The 22105-nt window shown below is 45.0% G+C and overlaps 1 protein-coding gene across 1 annotated transcript in view; it reads left to right on the top strand.

Annotated features, from left to right (window-relative positions):
- KIF5B (kinesin family member 5B) overlaps nt 1-22105 on the top strand; it is a 94080-nt gene that overhangs the window by 58017 nt on the left and 13958 nt on the right. The window contains exons 11-21 of the mRNA XM_056522959.1: nt 148-293; nt 712-860; nt 2081-2262; nt 8090-8158; nt 8939-9145; nt 10961-11104; nt 11836-12024; nt 14257-14374; nt 18037-18098; nt 18561-18670; nt 19013-19114. Coding sequence (XP_056378934.1) covers nt 148-293; nt 712-860; nt 2081-2262; nt 8090-8158; nt 8939-9145; nt 10961-11104; nt 11836-12024; nt 14257-14374; nt 18037-18098; nt 18561-18670; nt 19013-19114 — 1478 coding nt within the window. The remainder of the gene's footprint in view (nt 1-147; nt 294-711; nt 861-2080; nt 2263-8089; nt 8159-8938; nt 9146-10960; nt 11105-11835; nt 12025-14256; nt 14375-18036; nt 18099-18560; nt 18671-19012; nt 19115-22105) is intronic.

Below are 22105 nucleotides of genomic sequence, written 5' to 3'. Positions count from 1 at the left end.
CAGATCATCTATATTTTTGTTTAAGTGGCGTCTCTGAAGCTGGAAAGAGAGGCAAGATATCTCTAAACAATGTTGAACATGGCTGTTTTCGGTTACATTACTTTAATGGTTTACCTAGTAATGGACTGTTTAACTTTTTTCTTGCAGGTCTATATTCCATATCGTGATAGTAAAATGACCCGAATCCTCCAAGATTCCCTGGGAGGAAATTGCAGAACCACTATTGTAATTTGCTGTTCACCGTCCTCTTATAATGAAGCAGAGACAAAGTCTACACTTTTGTTTGGGCAAAGGTTGGTAATGGAGGTTTTAGATCTTCAGTGAATGGCTGTCCCCTTAACACATATAGACAGACAAAGTCTATAGCCAGAGCGAGACCTACTGCTTAAAAGCTGACTGCTCTTTTTCAAAGAGGGAGTCATTGTAAGGGGGCCCACCTCTGTATTATGTCCATATTGTCTAGTAGTGCACTTGGAAAAGAGTGAGACTGCCCGTTGTTATGTCTGATTTCCCAATATCCTCTTGTACGCCAATTCCCCCCTCCCCCATCTTTCTCCATATGCAATAGGAATATTTATTGAGACTATTATCTATATTGGTCTAATGGGTTTAATATAAATGTATGATTTCCATGGCAAACTGAAGAAAGTAGGCAGTGTAGTTAAACATGTAATACTTGCCTTCTAAGCTTTTCTTTTCTTCTTTTGTTAGAGCAAAGACCATCAAGAATACTGTGTGTGTCAATGTGGAGCTCACTGCTGAGCAGTGGAAGAAGAAATATGAGAAAGAAAAAGAAAAAACAAAGTCTCTGCGAAATACTGTGCAGTGGCTTGAAAATGAGCTCGCTCGATGGCGTAAAGGTGCGTTGTTGATCACTTGTTGAGGATTCTCAAATTGTAGGCACACAGTGTAGGTTTTTAGGTGTACTGACCAGAAATTTGGGTTGCCCTTTAGGTATGTTATAGTCCTCTATGGGTTTTATTGCTTAAAGGGCTACTCCGCCCCAATAAATCTTATCCCCTATCCTTTGGATAGGTGATAAGATGTCTGATTGCGGGGGTCCCGCCACTGGGCCCCGCTATCTCTCCTGCAGCACCCCCTTTTCTCAGCTGCACAGAGTGAGGATCACTCTGTGGCTGAAGACGGGCGATGCAGGGGACGGATTATCGTGATTTCACGGCCCCGCCCCCTCAATTCAGGTCCCCAGCGGCGGGACCCCCTCGATTAGGCATCTTATCCCCTATGCTTTGGATAGGGGATAAGATGTCTAGGGTTGGATTACCCCTTTAAGGAGCCACCTTACAGTTCAGTGTTTCTCAAACAAAACTACCAACATGCCCAGACAACATTTTGGCTGTTTTGCAACAGCTGGAGGCACCCCGGTTTGGAAACACTTTTTTTCTAGTTTATGAGCAAAACTGAAGGCAAGATTAAACTTTAAAATTTTAATTTAAATTTTAAATATTCATCATGGGGGTGGGCGGGCCAGGAAATGTGCAGTAGGCTGGAGAGTTTGCCTCCCCGCCTCCATTGTGCAAAACTGCACAATCGGAAGAAAGAAATGAACGGCCATAAGTCTACAAATACTGCACGGATTAAAGTAAGTTACAATTTTTTTTTTATAAAGCTGTTGGCCCGCTCTATAACACAGTATAGTGGTTTGAGTGCTGGTGAACAGCCTGTCAAATTTTCTTTAAGGGTAGGGTCACACACAGCGCATCCACATCGTATTTAACGAGGACGCGGATGTGCGGCAGGCAGTCACAGAATGACGGCAGAGTGAGCTCCCTGTAACTCTGTGTCCCCGCTCGTAGCGGCAGATTTCCTGCTGGCAGTCTGTAGCTGACACACACAGCTATCCGGCTGCAGCAGGGAAGCTCACTCTTCAGTTGCTTTGTGACTGCAAGCATGCGCATCCGCAGCGTCATATACAATGCAGGTGCTCTGTGTGTGACCCTACCTGAAAGCTGCATCCTTTGGTGTATTTGAGGTACACTATAGATTGGTTGTTCAACTCTAGTTTTGATAAGATATGTCGGTAAGTAGATCAAGAGGACAAAACTGGTTGTTTGTCTTGCAGGTGAAACTGTACCAGTTGATGAGCAGTTCGATAAGGAAAAGGCCAACATGGATGCATTTGTAGTGGATACTGTGGTAGCCAATGACAAGCCTGCTGTCACACTTGCTGCTAATTTTACGGATGCTGAGAGAAGGAAATGTGAAGATGAGGTTACAAAGCTATACAAGCAACTAGATGACAAGGTGAAGTTTTTTTTATTTAATTTTTTTTATTTTTTTATATATATATTTTTTAAATAAATAGGTATACCTGTAAGCTGATCTCCCTACCGTTCTTCAGACTGTATGTGGAAAAGTGCACAGGTCCACACTGGGTGGCCAGGTTGCCTTGGCAATCGTACAATGCCCAGTGAGTTCTGTGCAAGAATCCATATCTTATCAGAAGACTCAGAACTCTCTAGATGTTGTACAGTTGCCTTGGCAGCCCGACTGCCCGGCATGAACCTACACCTTCCCACACCTCTGAAGCTTACAGGTACACTTTAAAGTGTTCCTGTTGTTTTATAAAAACTTTTGACATGTTGTGCAGACAAGTCAAAAGTTTAGATCGCATCAGGTATCCATCCTGAGAACTGCTGCGGTTGCAAGTAAAAGCCCACTGAAGTGTGTGGCAGAATGTGTTTCACTCCCCGGCTGTCAATCAAATCCAACACAGTTACAGTATTAGGGTACATTCACATATACAGGAGATCTGATGCGCAGGATTTGTAACTGCCGATTTGAAGCTGTGCTCAGTCATTTAGTTTACATTGAAATCTGCAGCAGAAAATCCTGCGCATCAAATCTGCTTACGTGTGAACGTACCCTTAGTCTATAAAGTGAGCCGGACCACTGCTGCACACTTCAGATGGCACTTACACAGTGCATTTTTATTTTTTATTTTTTTTATTACTAATTACAGTAATGCTTTAAGAACTTCGGAATTCAGCACTATTTTTCTTTTCTCTATCGGCTCCATTGGGGGACACAGACAGTGGTTGTATCTTGCTGTCTCTAGGAGGTGTGACACTATGGTGATAAAAAAAAGTCAGCTCCTCCCAGCAGGATACACCTGCCTTCAGGCTCTGAGCTAGCCAGTTTAAGCTTATAGTGTCTGAAGGAGGTGGACGTGGTCTGGATTGCTCCAGACCGGGTCTTCTGATTTTTATTTTTTTTCCTAGTTAGGGACATGTTAGTTTTTTTTATTCCTTTTCTTTTCTGTTTTCAGGTGGAGACTCGGGGACTGCGGTTCCCAGTTTCCCCATTGCGAGTGAGGGGGCACAGACATTGCGTATATGCGCTGTTAACCCCCCCCCCCCGCCAACGGTCAGCGCTTGGGTGGTACCTCATGGGACCGGGTCCCCCTATTTCCCTGCTCGCCTCACTCGCGCATAGCAGCCAGGCGTGATGCAGGTAACTAAAGCTGACTGAAGACTTCACTGAAGACTCCAGTAGGTAAGTTCTTCTGACTGAGGTAAGTACGCCACCTTTTTGCTCCATAGGTACAGACTCGCAGCATCTGGAGACCCCCTGTTTTGGCCCACCTTCAGTTTTTGGGGCTAGCTTACAGGGGCTGCACTTTATTTTTGGGGGAGCAGTGGCACCTGAAGGGACATCATATATGGGGCACTTCACTTATGTGTGTGTGCTTGGTGCGACTATGTCACAGTGCCTTATTCCGGCACTTTACTTATGTGTGCGTTTGTGTGTATCGGGGTACTTTGTACACAGCGCCTTATGTGCGGCTTTCAGCCGCGGCGCTGTCCCGGTTTACTTTCACTTTGCCGGCAGTGCCTTATTCGCGGCGGACAGCCTCTGCCGGCGTTGGCCGCCCGCTCTATTCCCCCAAGCGCACAAACAGCCGACAGGTGCGCTCGGGACAAGGAGCGGGCGCCATGACACTTCTCTTCGGCGGTCTGTAGCTCCGCCCACAGGGCTGGGAGTGCTCAGAGGCGCGTAGCAGCCTCCAATCAGCGCCGTGGGCACGAATTTAAGTAGGAAGGGGTAAGTTAGTGCCTTTCTTCAGGCACGCCCCTCTCTTCCTATTGGCTGTCCTGTTTCACTCTCTAGCAGCACAGAGCGAGTTCTTCACTGCAGCTGACAGGGGACACAGACTAAGGTGAGAAAGTTCCTATCTCCCTTCTTTTCTCACATTATGTCCGTACCCAGAGCTGTTCCTCCCTCTAAACAGAGACCTGGAACTTCAGTGACTTACTATCTCTGTAAGCACTGTAATACCAAGATGTCTGGCTCTGCCGAGCCCACTTGCCCTGCCTGCTCCACTGCTCCCCCAGCCTGACCCAAGTCTCCCGCTCGGTGGCTGAGGCCTCCCGGGAAGTGGTGTCCGCCTTGAAGGGGTCTTCCCTGCGCAGGACCTCTGGAAGGGCTCGCACCTCATCTCCGCATACTTCACGCTCTCACAAGCGGCCTAGGGGTGCCTCGTCTGACTTCCAATGAGCCTTCAGATAGACGTGAGCGTTCCCCTCGTGGGTCCCGACCCCCTTGTCATCTAGGCACAAACGTCGCTCCTCCAGAGGACGTTCTCGGAGTCACCGCTCTGCCACGCCAGAGTCGCCCCCCTCCAGGACTGCCTCTACTCATTCTCACACCCCTGACTCACAGGACCGCCCAGACTCAGTTGCAACGGGGAACTCTTGGGTTACAGCCCTAAGAGACACCTTTCATCTAGAGGACCCAGGATCTTCGGATATCAATCCAGGAGTATCCTTTCATCGTGCTAAGCCAGCACCTCAGAAGTTCAGCTCTCACACTGACTTTGACGACATTCTGGAAACCGCATGGAAACACCCAGACAAGAGATTCCCGGGAATCAAGACAGTTCAAGATCGTTATCTATTTGACAAGGTCTTTGTCACTAAGGTGGTTTCCCCTCCCTCAGTGCATCCACCAGTTTCCCGGATCAATAAGGCGACTACACTGCCTCTGGCAGATGCTGCTGTCTTCAAGGATCCCACGGACAAGAAGGTGGAATCCTTAGCGAAGTTTGCCACTGAAGCTGCTGGCTCTTCTCCTCTTCCCATCTTCGCCTCCACATGGGTGTCCAAGGGCTTGTCAGAGTGGTGCCAAAAGCTCCGTCAGGATATCTTAGCATGATCCCCCTGGAGGATCTATCTGCTTTGGCTCTCCAATGCTCTAAAGCCGGGGATTTTCTGTGCGCAGCTTCCATGCAGGCAGCCCGTTGTTCTGCCTATGCTGTGGGTCACCTAGCGGCTCTCTGCCGCTCTATATGGCTTAAAGCTTGGAATGCGGATGCCGCTTCCAAAAGATCTCTCACTGAGCTTCCCTTTTACGGGTGGCCGTCTTTTTGGCAAATGCCTTGATGAGATTATCTCCGAGGCAACGTGAGGTAAGAGTTCCTTGTTACCTCAAAATAAGGCTCGCCCTACTTCCCAAAGGAAGTCCTTTTCCTTTCGGTCCTTTCGGACCTCCAGCTCCAACAAGGGGCCCGGGCAGGCGCCCTCGCGGGACAAGAAGGCTCCCTCGTTCCGGGCTTGCCCGTCTTGGAAGTCGGACTCCAACCGGTCCGGACGTTTTGCGCCCAAATCAGGCAACCGCAAGCCCACTTCTGCATGAAGTGAGGCCCCCGCCCGTGGTTTCTTCTCGGATGGGAGGTCATCTCTTACTTTTTCGAGACATTTGGACCTCTCACATTCAAGACTCTTGGGTCAGGGACGTGGTGTCCAACGGTTACCGGATCGAATTTGCATCCCTTCCGAGGGATTGCTTTTTTCGTTCCCGGGCCCCCCGGTCTCCTCCTCCTGGCGAAGCAATTTCGAATGGCTCTCCAGTCTCTGCTTCTCCAGGGGGTTATTGTTCCTGTTCCTCCAGGGGAACGGTTTCGGGGTTTCTATTCCAATCTTCTTGTGGTCCCCAAGAAGGACTGTTCTGTGCGTCCAATTTTCGACCTCAAACGTCTCAACCATCATCTTCTCATCCGCCACTTCCGAATGGAATCTCTCCGTTCGGTAGTGGCGTCCCTGGAACAAGGGGAGTTTCTTTCATCGGTGGACATCAAGGATGCCTACCTCCATGTGCCAATATTTCCGGGCCATCATCGGTACCTCCGCTTTGCGGTTCCGGAGGGGCACTTTCAATTTGTAGCCCTACCCTTCGGTCTAGCCACGGTTCCTCGGGTCTTTACAAAGGTCCTTGCGTCCCGGCACAATCGGAAGATCCTTCGGTTTGTGTCCAAGTCCCGGGACCCTCCGGCCCTGGCCGTGGACGCCCTAGTGATTCCTTGGGCAGGGTTTGCCCTACCCTATCTGTTCCCTCCTCTTCCGCTTCTTCCCAGGGTGCTTAGGAAGCTCAAGGCAGAGGGCATCCCTGCCATTCTGGTAGCTCCAGATTGGTCCTGGAGGTCGTGGTACTCCGACGTAGTCAGGCTCCTGGACGACGCTCCACTGTGCCTTCCGCTCCGTCCGGACCTGCTCTCTCAGGGTCCTCTTTGCCACCCCAATTTACAGTCGCTGCATTTGATGGCATGGCGGTTGAGACTGCTGTTTTGAGGGCCCGCGGGTCCTCTTCCCAAGTCATTTGCACCATGCTCAAGGCTCGTAAGCCCTCCTCTGCAAGGATTTACCACCATACTTGAAGGTCTTATTTTCGTTGGTGTGAAGCACAGGACTTCTCCCCGGTAACCTTCTGTGTTCCCCGTCTTCTCTCCTTTTTGCAGTCTGGGTTGGAGCAAGGGTTGTCTCTCAGTTCCCTTAAGGGTCAGGTTTCAGCCCTTACTGTTCTTTTCCAGCGGCCCCTGGCTTCTAATCCTCATGTCCGGACCTTCCTGCAAGGAGTGGCGCACGCTGTTCCTCCTTATCAGTCTCCCTCTCCTCCTTGGGACTTGAATTTGGTTCTGAGTGCCCTCCAGGGTGCACCCTTTGAGCCCCTTAGAGAGGTGTCTCTCCGCCTCCTTTCTTGGAAAGTGGCGTTTCTGGTGGCCATCACCTCCATCCGGAGGGTGTCTGAATTGGCAGCTCTTTACTGCCATTCTCAGTTTCTGGTGATCCACCAGGACAAGGTTGTTTTCTGGCCAGACCCTTCCTTTTTACCTAAGGTGGTCTCGGCCTTTCATCTCAATGAGGATATTGTCCTCCCGTCATTTTGCCCGGCTCCTTCTCATCCTAGGGAGCGCTTACTGCACAAGCTGGACGTGGTTCGGGCTGTTCGGTCTTATCTCTCCATCACTTCTTCGTTTTGTCAGTGTGATTCCTTTTTCGTCCTTACCGAAGGTCGTCGCAAGGGACGACCTGCTTCCAAGGCCACCATTTCTAGGTGGATTGGGTCCGCCATTTCGGAAGCCTATCGCTGTAAGGCGAAGATTCCTCCTTTCAGGGTTGTGCTCATTCCACACGTTCTGTTGGGGTATCCTGGGCTCTCCAGAATAGAGCCTCGGCCTCACAGATTTGCAAGGCAGCTACCTGGTCGTCTTTGCACACTTTCTCGAGGTTTTACCGGGTTCATACTTTCGCATCGGCTGATGCTAGTCTGGGCCGTAGACTGCTGCAGGCGGCAGTGGAACAGCCATCTGCCTGATTATTTATCTGCCCACCCAAGGGACAGCTTTGGTACGTCCTACTGTCTGTGTCCCCCAATGGAGCCGATAGAGAAAAGGAGATTTTTTAACACTTACCGTAAAATCTCTTTCTCGAAGGATCCATTGGGGGACACAGCTCCCGCCCTTTTTTTTTTTTTTTTCCTTGGTTCTCTGTCTGAGGGTGTGTTCAGTTATGTTTCTTTTTCTGGTTCTCGGACATTTTGGGGTTTTTCCTTGACCTATTGGTCTCCTCCTATTGCTCTGGAACTTAAACTGACTAGCTCAGAGCCTGAAGGCGGGTATATCCTGCTGGGAGGAGCTGACTTTTTTTTTTTATCACCATAGTGTCTCACCTGCTAGAGACAGCAAGATACACCCACTGTCTGTCCCCCAATGGATCCTTCAAGAAAGATTTTACGGTAAGTGTTAAAAAAAAATCTCCTTTTTCCCCCAACTTATTTATGTTTTTTTTTTTATCAGGATGAAGAGATCAATCAGCAGAGTCAGTTGGTAGAGAAATTAAAACAGCAGATGTTGGATCAAGAAGAGGTATGTTATAAACACACCAGAGTGTAATGGCTCCATTACATTAACCAAAATTTTCTTTGCCTATAGCAACTAATCACAGCTCAGCTTTCATATCTTACAGGGATCTGGTAAAATGAAAGTTGAGCTCTGATTGGATTGGAGCAATCAATATAAGAATAGGTTGCTATGGGCAAATCACCTACTTTTTGTCTTCAAATCTGGTCCTTTTTGTTTTTATTCTGACCACTAAGGTTAAAGGGAATCTGTCAGCTCCATAATAGGTACAGAGCTGCAGTGTGTAAAGGTATAAAATTGCCATTTTTTTTTTTTGCAGCGGAAGAGTTAAACTGCTGGTGCTGAGCCTTAGCATCATGTCTCGTCCCTGCCTAATGTACAGGACTCTTTCAACCCTGTATGTCCATCATTCAAAGCAAGGGGGGAATAGGCGCTACTGCAACTCGGCACCACCAGTTTGACTCTTCAGCTGCTTACAAAAAAAAAAACGTTTTAGCAAAAATAGCAGAGGATCCGCCATTCGCTATAGATGATGATCACAGCTCACCTCCTTCCTCCTCTTTGCACATGTTGCAGTTCATTCCTGGAACAACCCCTGTAGGAGTTAGGAGGTCATCTTTTTGCAGTTCATGTAAGATGGCTGACCATATAACAATGTACAAAAATTAGATGAAAAAATGAAAGATTGAGAAATATATATTATCAAGAAAAGGTATCAGTTTATTGTTTAATAAGTACACATATATAGTGGTCTCTTCTCTTTAATGTATTTTGTCAAATTTTCAGCTTTTGGCTTCCACAAGACGGGACCAGGATAATATGCAAGCAGAGTTAAATCGTCTACAGGCCGAAAACGATGCTTCCAAAGAGGAAGTGAAAGAAGTGCTACAAGCCTTGGAGGAACTGGCTGTCAATTATGATCAGAAGTCACAAGAGGTGGAGGACAAAGCTAAGGAGTACGAGAGTCTAAGTGAAGAGCTCAACCAGAAATCGGTGAGGCACAAAGGGTGTCTGTGCAGTAAAAGTCTTTTAAAATGTTATTTGTAATGCTGGGATCCTCAAAATTGTTGTACAGTTTAGACATAGAGGGGAATCCTGTGTTTTGGGTCCTGATCTCTTGGGCAGAGTGGTTACAAACAGTATCTTTTTTGCTCTGGACCCATCCTATTGTGTTACACCAACAACCGGTTTGAATGGGTACAGTGTAATGCCTCATGTTCCTCATGGTGGCACTGCAGGAAAAAGAACACCTACAGACAGCTAACAGATGATCACTAAGGGGCATTCTGCGATTTGTTTCATTTGACCCTTGTAATAAGCAAGAATTGTCCCAAGTGCACAGTCACTTTTCACACATTCTTCATCACTTTTATGAATAAAGGTATTTTGTCACTGAGGCTGCATAGGTAAAAATGTCAGCAGGCTTGGCATCTGTTACCTTGCAATGGTTAAGATTTACCCACAGAATGCTGTGTGTATGGGATTTGAATGATGTTTCCGATTTTTCACGCATACAGTAATTTCTCCCTTTGCATCAGCTCTGTAGCTGTATCCTTAGGGGACATTTTGCCATAGAAAACTTCTGCAATGCCTTGCACTATATCCATGTAACATTTGTTTACTGTAGGACTAAATTAGTATTTATATATATATATATATATATATATATATATATATATATATATATTGTACGTGCTCAGGTGTATCTGATGTATGAAAAGATCATTTAAACTGAAGTTCACCTTTTGACGTACACAGAACCTGAATAATGAAATATCGTATTACAATTCTCAAAAAATAAACACGAGGCACATTGTGAAAAGTGAGGCACAACACCTCTTATTTTAATGAGCTATACTTTGCACTGTTCAAAACGTATCATACGTGCGCATGGTGGATGATAAATTTTGCGCAAAATTAGAATACCCTGCAGGGTACCTCAAAGTAGTCGATCAACTGACTCCTTTCTGTGTGTCCTCGTTGATGAAAATTAGTGCTAGGCTAATGAAAAGCCGCATATAACTCACTATCCACTGCAAAAAAAGTATTCAGCAAACCCCATAACATAGAAAACTATTTGAAATGCTCTAGCAAAAAATGCGCAGAAAAAAAACGCAATAAAAAAAAAACTGTACAAAAAACAGTGCAACAAAATAGAACAGAAAACCAGTGTACATACAATAATAAATGTCCCCCAATGTGTGCAGAGATCATACATGCGACAATCACGTATGTGACCACATACACACATCTTTACAAAATCTCCAAAACAAGACTAAAAATCTTAGCAAATGTCTCCCCCGCCCCCAGAATTGGATGTAAACATTTTACACTGTTGCCTAACTTGAAACTAATGCTATGCCCCAAATGTTGCACCTAAGATTTTGTGCTTTCTATAATTCTGCACTTTAATAGACACAAAGTTCTACGCAATGGGTTATGTGGAATTGGACAGAAACCTAGCTGCTTACTTCCACAAAAAGGGTCATTCTTGTCTTTTAGTTTATGTTGGATATTGCGGCTCTGTTTGTTTGAAGTGTTTGGGGCAGAGTTGTAATACCACGCCAAACCTCAGGACAGGTGTGGCAGTGTTTTTGGAAGAAAGAAAGTTTTCCTAATTCTGGATAACCCCTTTAGATACATGAGATTTCATACATCCTTGGCATTGAGTTTAGTTAATCATATTACATTTTGGTCGGTTTGTTTAAAGATGTTAGTGGACTATTAATTTGTAGTATTCTGTTGGAACGTCTTTTAATATCCTCACAAATTTCATTGTGGAAATTTTATAATTTTTTTTTTTTATAGGTAATTTTGTCCAGTTTAGACTCTGAACTCCAGAAACTGAAAGAGATGACTAACCATCAGAAGAAAAGGGCCACAGAGATGATGACCTCTTTACTAAAGGATCTGGCGGAGATTGGCATAGCAGTAGGAAACAACGATTCAAAGGTAATTTGTCCACTTTTGACATTGTTTGCTCTTCATGAATATATTTAGTTGCCATTAATAATGCAGACCTAGTTGCTCTTTGTATACAACAAATATATTAATACAGCCACACTTAAAGCAATGTGTTTCTACTGTCTCTCAGATCTCCTAACCCAGACAGTCTGCAGCTATTGCTGCTTGTAGATCTTGGAAATGTTTGATCTTTGGAGTGCTTTGTGTGTCAGAAGCTGGTTTTATTTGGCTTCTCTATCGCCAGTCATTTCATTTTAAAAGACTGCTTATTTGTTAAAGGAAAAGTGGAAAGTAATGTCTGCCTTTCTATAGTATACTGCCCTTATGCTTTAGATCAGTGTTTCCCAACCAGGGTTCCTACAGATGTTGCAAAACTACAACTACTAGCATGCCCGGACAGCCAAAGGCTGTCCGGGCATGCTGGGAGTTGTAGTTTTGCAACAACTGGAGGCACCCTGGTTGGGAAACACTGCTTTAGATAATTGTCAGCCAACAGGGGATAGAGGAAAATGGGCTCCTGCTGATACCCCTGTACCAAAGCAGAACAGATCAGCATACTTCCATTAGTGTTTAATAGTTGGCAGGTCCCGCTGTTTCTTTCTGCTAGCTATATTGCCATCTGTGTTAAAAAATATCTGCATTGGTGTGCCATAGTGGTGGTTACGTTGAAGGTGGGAATTTACACACAAAACAATAACTCGTATCTCCTTTCACAACAGCAACCTGAAGTGAGTGGTATGATCGATGAGGAGTTCACAGTTGCCAGACTGTACATTAGTAAAATGAAGTCTGAAGTGAAGACCATGGTAAAACGCTGCAAACAGCTGGAGGGCACTCAGACCGAGAGCAACAAGAAAATGGAGGAGAATGAGAAGGAACTTGCTGCATGCCAGCTTCGGATCTCCCAGGTAAATCCTTCCAGCCTCACCTGTGTGATGTCTGTAACAACTATACACCCCATGGAATGTGAATGCCTGAGGCTTTCTGTTGTATGGTGCAAGTACAAAAAAGGCATTGCTAAAAGAGAAGAGGGGAGGAAGTCTTTTTGCTCTGGAGATTTTTCTGTGAGAATATATTAAAGGGTAAAACATAAATAAATAAAAATCACCTATTTAAAGTTTTGATTGGTTAGGAGCCAGATGCTGAAACCTCAAAAATCATTAAAATGAATGGTGCAAGTGCGCAGCTGAGTGTTGCGCCATCTGTTTCCTCTCAGCAATGCTTGAAATGCTTAGCCTGCGCACTTGCTCTGTTGACCTCCAGCATTAGAATAATAGAGCTGATTTCTTCCTTCAAAATACAGCACCGCTCCTGTTTTCAGGTTTTGTGTGGTTTTGCAGCTCCGTTCCATTAAAGGAGTACTGCAGTCTTAGACACTTATCCCCATCTGCAGGATGGGGCCCCCGCGATCTCCTCTATGGTGGCCTGGCATTGCCACAGCTCTGCGCGGCTAATGTACGTGTTGTCTACCTCTCTGAGGTCGACAGACACGCCCCCTCCACACAGCTCTGTGGGAGACGCTACATCTCCGCCTCTCCCATAGAGATACATGAATGGGGTGTGTTGGCCATGGAGTAATGCTGTGGCTGACCCACCTCCTGCACGGGAGAGCCGAGGCCCCTACAGGAGATTGCGGAGGGTCCCTGCGTTCGGACCGCCCACTATTACACATATGCGGATAGGGGATAAATGTCTAGGGATGCAGATCTCCTTTTAAGGGTAATGTAGTCAAGTTGTAATACCACAAACAACTTAACGTATATACTCGAGTATAAGCCGACCCGAATATAAGCCGAGGCCCCTAATTTCACCCCAAAAACCCAGGAAAAGTTATTGACTTGACTATAAGCCTAGGGTGGGAAATACTTGTGAAAAAGGCAAAAAGAGAGGGCTCAACCTATATATAATCTAGGTAAGGGTGCTACTAACAGCAAAAGGCACACAATTGGTAACACAGAAAAAAGGAATCTACTGTATAAAGTGCACACCCAGATAGTATGATAAATAAATCACATCTTTATTATGTTAACCACATGTAATACAAAAGGACACACAACCTCTAAAATCAATTAAAAAGAGCTCAAGAGTGAGCTCAGCACAACAACTTGGGGAGGGGCCATGAACCCCCTCTCCCCTAGCCTGCCCTGCAGATGTTACAATAATAATATACTAATGCTCCAACAAAATACACTTAACCCCTTAAGGACCAATGCAAATAAACCTGTACGCCCCTGAAAGACCAGGCCTGTTTTTTGAAATCGGGGATGTCTGTCTTTATTAGAGAATAACTCTGGTAACGTTTTGCCAATCACGATAATTCTGACATTGTTTTTTTGTCACAAGTTGTCCTTCATGTACATAGTAAAAGTAAGCCGATATCATTTGTAGTTTTTTTTTTTACAATGCAAAAAATCATGAAATTTTACAAAAATTCTTCTCGCGCTTCGGCCCCGGAGTAGTGATGTTGCCTTGACAACAACGCACAGGGACGTTCATGCGCAATGTCCCTGTGCGTCGTCATCAAGGCAACGTCACTACGCTGGGGCCGAAGCGAGGAGAAGCGCCCCCCCCCCCCCCCCTCGAGGAAAATGGACAGCCCGCAACGACTAACCATCCCCACCGGACGGTCCCTGCAGCATAGATGGCCTGGACCAGCTCACCCTAATGTCCTGCCGAGGGCAGGGGAGTACAAAACAAGGGGGGGGGGGGGGGGGGGGGGGCTGGATGACGACGAAGGCCGCAGTGGTCTTCAACCTGCGGACCTCCAGAGGTTTCAAAACCACAACAGCATGCTGGGAGTTGTAGTTTTGCACCATCTGGAGGTCCACAGGTTGAAGACCACTGATGAAGGGATTGACAGGTGGAGAGTTCACTCGAGTATAAGCCGAGGGGGGCGTTTTCTGCACGAAAAATCGTGCTGAAAAACTCTGCTTATACTAGAGTATATAAGGTAGTAGTGCTGTTTTTTGAAGATATTAGCCCTTTCTTCACTTGCCAGTTATCCGCTCATCTTGGGGTGACCAGCCAAAGGAAAAGGTGTGTGTGTGTGTTTGATTAATAGTACAAACTCTGCCATTCAGTGGTGGTTTGGGAATGATTTTACAATGACTAACATCTTTATCTTTGTCTCCCTTTTAAAGCATGAAGCAAAGATCAAGTCGCTGACAGAATATGTTCAGAACCTAGAGCAGAAGAAAAGGCAAATGGAGGAGTCTGTAGATTCTCTGAATGAGGAGCTTGTCAAGCTGCGGGCACAGGGTGGGGCATCTTACTGTGTTGTTCTTCATAATCATTCTGTAGAAGTCATTACCATCAACACAGACCAGATATTCTAGAAAGCTTACTTAGTAGTTCATATAAACTGGGAGGGGTGACAGGGAGCCATCATGATAAATGACATAAATCTGTGTTTGTACTGATCAGCTGAATAATGTGAATTTCTTATGCAGTCTGAAGCTTTTTGAGTCAAGATGATTGTGTCCAAAAAAAGGATAAAAATAGAAGTCGATCCTTAACACGTCACAATGAGCAGCCTTACATAGTGCTGTGTGACTTGGCAACTAGGATTTGTAGTTATGCAGATGCTTTATCAAATATTATTTCAGTGAACATCAAAAGGGTATGTTAACACATACGGTATATGCTGTAGATGTTATTCTAAGTCAGTGATAAAATCTGCAGCATATATAGTACATGTAAACAAATACCCTAAGGATGAAAATGTATTTGCTTAGAATCGTGAACAGAAAACCCTAAGTGTACATTCACAACGACGTGTTTATTTATATTGATTTAACAGCATCATTTCCACAACAGCAAATTCGTAGCGGATATGGTATTTGTAAATGTAAATTCATACAGGGCAGAAATTATGCAGATTTTTACCTGTGGGTTTGCGCATGTAAAATCCACAGTGTTTCAGTAGCAGGTAAGTGGATGAGATTTTCTGAATCTTTTCCTTTTTGTGGACTTAATTTTTTTCCAGATAAGCAGTATGCACATTCTCTTGAAAATCTGTTACAGATTTTCACCTCTGTCAATGTAACATGGGTGGCATTCACTGCATGGATTTGTGGGTAGATCCCCTGCTGAAAAGTTCTGCTGCTCGTGAACACGACCCTGCAGAAATGTGCACTTTCTTGGTAGTCTTGCAATGATTATTTCAGTGTAGAAATATACACACATTTTCCAAGAAAGTAGCACTTTGTCTTTGTTCAGCTGTTATTTTTTTTCTACTGTAAATTTTTATTAAGGTATATTTGGTAAACCAGAATATACAGTAATAGAATAAAGCGAAAGAATGTCAGCAGTAGAGATGAGCGAACTTACAGTAAATTCGATTGGTCACGAACTTCTCGGCTCGGCAGTTGATGACTTATCCTGCATAAATTAGTTCAGCTTTCAGGTGCTCCGGTGGGCTGGAAAAGTTGGATACATTCCTAGGAAAGAGTCTCGTAGGACTGTATCCACCTTTTCCAGCCCACCGGAGCACCTGAAAGCTGAACTAATTTATGCTAAGTTTGCTCATCTCTAGTCAGCAGGAATATGTAGACACCATAAACTACAACAAAATCAATTAGCAGGAATAAGGCTAAAGAGAACCAATCCCTCACAAGTGAAATTAAAGAAAATCAAATACCGTAAGGCTAATCCATTAGATAAAGTAAAAGCTTACCACTAAGGCAACCAGACAATGAACATACAAATATGCAGGGGGGAAGGAAAGGGAACAGGGGGACAAACCACAAGACAAACAATATTCCTTGTGATGTAATTGTCCTAGCATGTATGACTGCTCGTACTGGCTGCAATCCAAATATAATGGTCAGTCTACTTTCTATCTATTAGGTTTGCATTAGCTTTAACTCTTTAATACGACCCACTGTCTTTGAATGGTTATCGTCTGTTTGCGGTGACATTTTGGCTTTGCGGCTGCTCCTTCCCTAAGAACTGAAGTTCAGCTCCAGCTCTTACACATTCTCATGGGCACAGCCGTAAATAGCAGAAACTCATGTCCTGTTCGTATAACCCTTTAAATTCCTGCCGTCTGTAACAACAAGGTTGAGGGGGACTCCCCAATCCAATTAGCTCACTGGGTTTCTTAAGTGACCTGATTGGATTCTAGCTCTGTCAGCCCTGGAAACCTAGAAAGGACCCCAGTGCTGGCTGTACAGAAATCCTGCTGCACTGGCACAGGGAGTGTATCCTTCGTACAGTATTTCCCAACCAGTGTGCCTCTAGCTGTGGCAAAACTTCAGCTTCCAGCATGCCAGGACAGCCGAAGGCTGTCCGAGCATTCTGGGAGTTTTAGTTTTGCAACAGCTGGAGGCACACTAGTTGGGAAACAATGCCTTAGTAGAGGTTTGTGTAAGAGTGACATAGAAAATAATGTGAATACATTAGTATTATAATAGTACTACACTTTTTTTTTTGTAATCAGCAATTTAAATTTAGGATAAAAATACATTATATAGAGCATACACTACATAGAATTAAAATGGAAACTTGCACCTATTACCATGCATTTGGAAAGTCTTTTGATGCGGCCTTTTGCAAAAAAAAAAAAAATACATTTTTTCCTCATCATTCTGCACTCAATACTAGAGATGAGGGAACTCAGTGATTCGATTCGTCACAAACTTCTTGGCTCGGCAGTTGCGGTCTTTAGCCTGCAGCTTTCAGGTGCTCCGGTGGGCTGGAGACTCTCTCCTTGGACTGTATCCACTTTTTCCAGCCAACCGGAGCACCTGAAAGCTGAACTAATTTATGCAGGCTAAAGTCAGCAACTGCCGAGCCGAGAAGTTCATGACGAATCGAATTACTGTAAGTTCGCTCTTCTCTACTCAATACCCCATAATGACAAATTGAAAACAGAATATTACAAATCTTTGTAAATTTTTTGAACAGAAAAAAGTTAAATACTACAGTGACATAGGTTTTCAGTCCCTTTACTCAGTATTTAGTTGAAGCCCCTTTGGCAGCGCTTACAGCCCCCAGTCTTCTTGGGGATAAGGCCACAAGGTTTACACACCTGGATTTGGAATTTTTTTTTGCCATGATTCTCTAAAGATTCTTTCAAGCCCTCTCCAGAGATGTTCATTTGTGCTCAAGTCAGTGAAGGACATTCACAAATGTATCACTAATTCGCTGCTGTGTGCTTGGGGCCATTGGGGGGAATTCATAAAGATTGGTGTAGGCACACTTCTTTTTACCCCATTAATTTTGTGCAACTTTTTATCCCATGCCACAAAATGTGCGACTTTTTAATAACTCTGTGTGCAGTTGGTTTTGTAAGCCAAGTCAGGGCTGGTATAGATTTTCCACGATACGAGAATGTTCATTTGGAAGAACCTTCTAAAGCAAAAGTCACAATATAAAGTCTAAACAGCATCTGAGGCAAACTGTGCACCACAAAACCAGGGTAAAACAATGGTAAATTCACCCCATTGTCATGTTGAAAGGTGAAGCTTTGGCCCAGTCTAAGGTCCAAAGCATTATGGTAAAAAAAAATAATTTTTTATTAAGAATATCTCTGTACTTTGCCCCATTCAGCTTTTTTATTTTAGCACAAGGCCGCAACAAAATTGAGAAAAGTGAAAGTGTCAGAAGACTTTCCGGATGCATAGTTATTCTTTCCTTGTCACATAATATACTGAAGAATTAAACAGATTATTTAATCTGAAATGGGGACTGTATTAAAAACAAAATAACAATAAAAACTTCTCTATATTCAGCTGCAAAAATGTTTTAAATAAATTAAGTTACACAGGAAAACATATGCCCCCCCCCCCCCCACCTCACCAAAATTTAAGACAATTTCTGTCATGTTAAACAATCCCTTATAAATAGTCTTTCAGGCTAAATCATTAATGGATTATTGATTTTTATGGTTCATAATTTTTATTGTATATTTATTTTAGAAAAAGTTCATGAAATGGAGAAGGAGCACTTAAATAAAGTACAGACTGCCAATGAAGTTAAGGTATGTGCTTTTTAGTAATATGACTTATTAGATTTGTAGGTTGATATTTGAATGTAATTTTTTGCTTGTTGCCATGGAATATGCCATGTAGGCTGTTTCCTCTTGTGGTCAGGCATGCTCAGTTCTCCTCACACACAGTGAATATACAGCCAATTAGAGTGCAGCATACAGGTTCTACACTGCATAAAGTTCACATGTATGAAGGAGTCTGGCTAAAAAGTCACAATTTATCTCAAGTTTGTCTGTTCAGTTCAGAAGAACCCTGGGGGCTCTGTGGGTTTCAAAGATGGCCTTAGGCGCCTCCTTGCAGAACCACAGGGTTCGTTAGGACTCTTATTATGGTTGGGCAGGCAAAGAAGAGGCTAAATTAAATGTATAATAGATTTTAAACATATTCTAAAATGTCATGTGGTGTTTTTTAATTTTTTATTTATTTATTTATTTATTTTTATTTTTTTTTAGCACGCTGTGGAGCAACAGATTCAAAGTCATCGGGAAACTCATCATAAGCAGCTGAGCAGTCTGAGGGATGAGATTGATGCTAAGGAGAAGGTCATCACCGATCTCCAAGAGTAAGTCATTCATTCTCATCGACCAAAGTGCAGTGTGTGATGTAGCAAAACCTCTCTCCAGGGCTCTCAGTTATGACATTTTAATGTAAAGTTCACATTGAGATAAAAAGTACATATATTGGTAGAAAACAAAACCTTGCCAGACAGTTTAGGTGACTTTAAGGATTGCTGTTCGTACATTTAAGACATGGATAGGGGTCAACATTTCTTATTATATTATTATACTTATTATACTATACCTTTTATTTTCAGTAATGTAATCACTATATATTAGAAGGTTTGGGTACAGCAAAACACTCTGTTCCTTTTCTCCATTTATAATTATGTTTTTGATTCTTGCAGCCAAAACCAGAAGATGATGCTTGAGCAAGAAAGACTGAAGGTGGAGCATGAAAAATTAAAGCTTGCTGATCAGGAGAAAAGCAAAAAGTTGCATGATTTCACGTGAGTACATAAAGATCTGTAACCAAAGTTTACATATTTCAACTTCTGTTGAAAGAAGTGGTGAAAATTTCCCCTTGTCTATATGCCTTATTAGTCATATATGGACATCATAGAGGGGGCTTTCTTCCTGAAAGTCAAAACGGAGACCTATTGTGTTATACCTGGCTGGTGTATGCGTTATATGAATAGCCATTTGGTGGATACTACAGGGGGTTAGGCTTTTTCTGGAAGTTGCTTTCCCTAGTGAAAGCAGCTGATCACAGGAGGCTAGAGAATCTGGACCGCTTGCAACCAACAATGCAAAGTATACCATATATACTAGGGGGGGAAATCTCTTTCTCGAAGGATCCATTGGGGGACACAGACCGTGGGTGTATGCTGCTTTCTCTAGGAAGTATGACACTATGGCAACAAAGAAGTCGGCTCCTCCCAGCAGGATATACCCGCCTCCAGGCCCTGAGCTAATCAGTTTTAGTACCAGAGCAACATGAACTGTCAGAACTGAGAACCAGAAGAAAATATATAACTGAACACACCCTCGGACAGAGAACCAAAGAGAAACCCAAAAGGGGCGGGAGCTGTGTCCCCCAATGGATCCTTCAAGAAACAGATTTTAAGGTAAGTGATAAAAAAATCTCCTTTTCTCTATCAGCTCCATTGGGGGACACAGACCGTGGGACGTACCAAAGCCGTCCCTTGGGTGGGCAGATAAGTCAGGCAGACGGCTGTTCCACTGCCGCCTGCAGCAGTTTACGGCCCAGACTAGTATCAGCCGATGCGAAGGAATGAACCCGGTAGAACCTCGAGAAAGTGTGCAAAGACGACCAAGTAGCCGCCTTGCAATCTGCGAAGCTTGTTCTGGAGAGCCCAGGATGCCCCAACAGAAACTGGTAGAATGAGCCACAACCCTGAAGGGAGGAATCTTCCCCCTACAGCGATAGGCTTCTGAAATGGTGGACCGAATCCACCGAGAAGTGGTGGCCTTGGAAGCAGGTTGTCCCTTCCGACGACTTTCCGTAAGGACAAAAAAGGAATCGCACTGACGAAATGAAGAAAAGAGAGGTAATACCGAACAGCCCGAACCACATCCAGTTTGTGGAGTAAATGCTCCCTAGAATGAGAAGGAGCGGGACAAAAGGACGGAAGAACAATGTCATCATTGAGATGAAAGGCCAAAGAAGGATCTGGCCGGAAGACAACCTTGTCCTGGTGAAGCACCAGAAACAGAGAACGGCAGGAGAGAGCTGCCAATTCAGACACTCTCTGAATGGAGGTGATAACAACAAGAAAACGCCACTTTCCAAGAAAGGAGGCACAGGGACACCTCCCCTAGGAGTTCAAAAGGTTCACCTTGGATTACCCCCACAGAACCAGATTCAAGTCTCAAGGGGGAGAAGGGGACCGATAAGGAGGTGCAGCGTGCACCACTCCTTGAAGGAAGGTCCGGACATGAGAATTAGAAGCCAGAGGACGCTGGAAAAGAATAGAAAGGGTCAAAACCTAACCCTTAAGGGAACTGAGAGACAACCCCAGTTTCAATCCCGACTGCAAGAAAGAGAGAAGACGGGAAACCGAAAAGGTAACAGGACACAAGACCTGAGCTTCACATCAACTAAAATAAGACCGCCAGGTACGGTGGTAAATTTTTGCCGAGGAGGACTAACGAGCCCTGAGCATGGGGCGAATGACTTGGGAAGAGAAACCGCGGCTCTCAAAACCGCGGTCTCGATCACCACGCCGTCAAAGCAGAGACGGTAATAGGGGTGGGAAAGGAGACCTGAGATAGGTCTGGACGATAGGGAAGGCGCAACGTTAAGTCATTCAGGAGCCTGACCATGACTGTACCACGCCCACCGGGCCCAGGCTGGGCCACTAGAATGGCGGAAACGTCCCACTGAGAGTTTCCTCAGGACCCCGAAAAGAGAAGAAAGGGAGGAAACAGATAAGGTAGGGAAAAGCCCGACCAAGAAAGAGGAACACTTCGGTTGTGGCGGGACAAGCAGAGATCCACGCCTGGAGCTCCCCAGGGGTTGCAGATCACAGCAAACACCCCTGGATGTAGGGACCAGTGGCCTTGGATGACTGAGGACCAGCCGAGAAGATCACATGCCAGGGACGGCCAGACTGAAGATAACTGAGATGGCCGGAAACCTGAGTTCCGCCCAGGAGGGAAATTTCCAAGAAGCAAGCAAAGAAAGGATTGCCCTAGGCCCCAAAATGTTGAAGGGGGGAAAAAGCTTCTTGGGGAGCCTAGACCCCAGACCACGCTGTCCCTGAAAACACCTCCCAAGCCTAACAGACTGGCAGGGATGGACAGGAAGGAACCCCCCACCGCCCCCCCCCCCCCCCCGAAAAAAGAGGGGGAAAACGAAGCCACCATAGAAGGGACCGACAAGACTGACGAGAAAGAACGATCTTGCGGCCAAGAGAAAATTGGAGACCTTTCACACCGGAAGAAAATCACCAGTTGAAGAGGTCGGTGATGAAACTGGGCAAATTGCACGGCCTCCACGGCCGCCGCCAAACGACCCAGGACATCCATGCAAAAGCGAATGGAAACTGGAGCAGGGAGCCGAAGTCATGAGACTCTTGAAAAGAGTCGGCGGAGTCGTAAGCGGGCAGAGGCTGCATCGAACTGGAGCCGCAGGAGAGCGGTTGGGCTTGTCCCAAATGACCATCCAACCGAAGTGAGACAAGGTCTGGGGGTTGAGACTAAGAACTCTCCAGGATCTGTGTCCTGGCTGGAGCTCAGATCAGGAGGTAGTTCAAATAAGGAATCACGGAAACAACTGTCGTCCGTAAAAAGGCTATCACAGGTGCCAGGACTTTGGTAAAGGTCTGCGGAGAAGTGGCCAGACCAAAATGGATAGCCACAATAGAAAATGACCATCCGAAACTGCAGAGCGGAGGTACCGCTGATGACCGGGAAACAATGAGATGTGGAGGCAGGCATCCTGATGTCCACGGAGGAACGAAAACTCCCCTTGAAGC

This window comes from Hyla sarda, chromosome 5 (assembly GCF_029499605.1).
Source record: "Hyla sarda isolate aHylSar1 chromosome 5, aHylSar1.hap1, whole genome shotgun sequence".
Classification (NCBI taxonomy): Eukaryota; Metazoa; Chordata; class Amphibia; order Anura; family Hylidae; genus Hyla; species Hyla sarda.
This window is presented reverse-complemented; position numbering and strand designations above follow the sequence as displayed.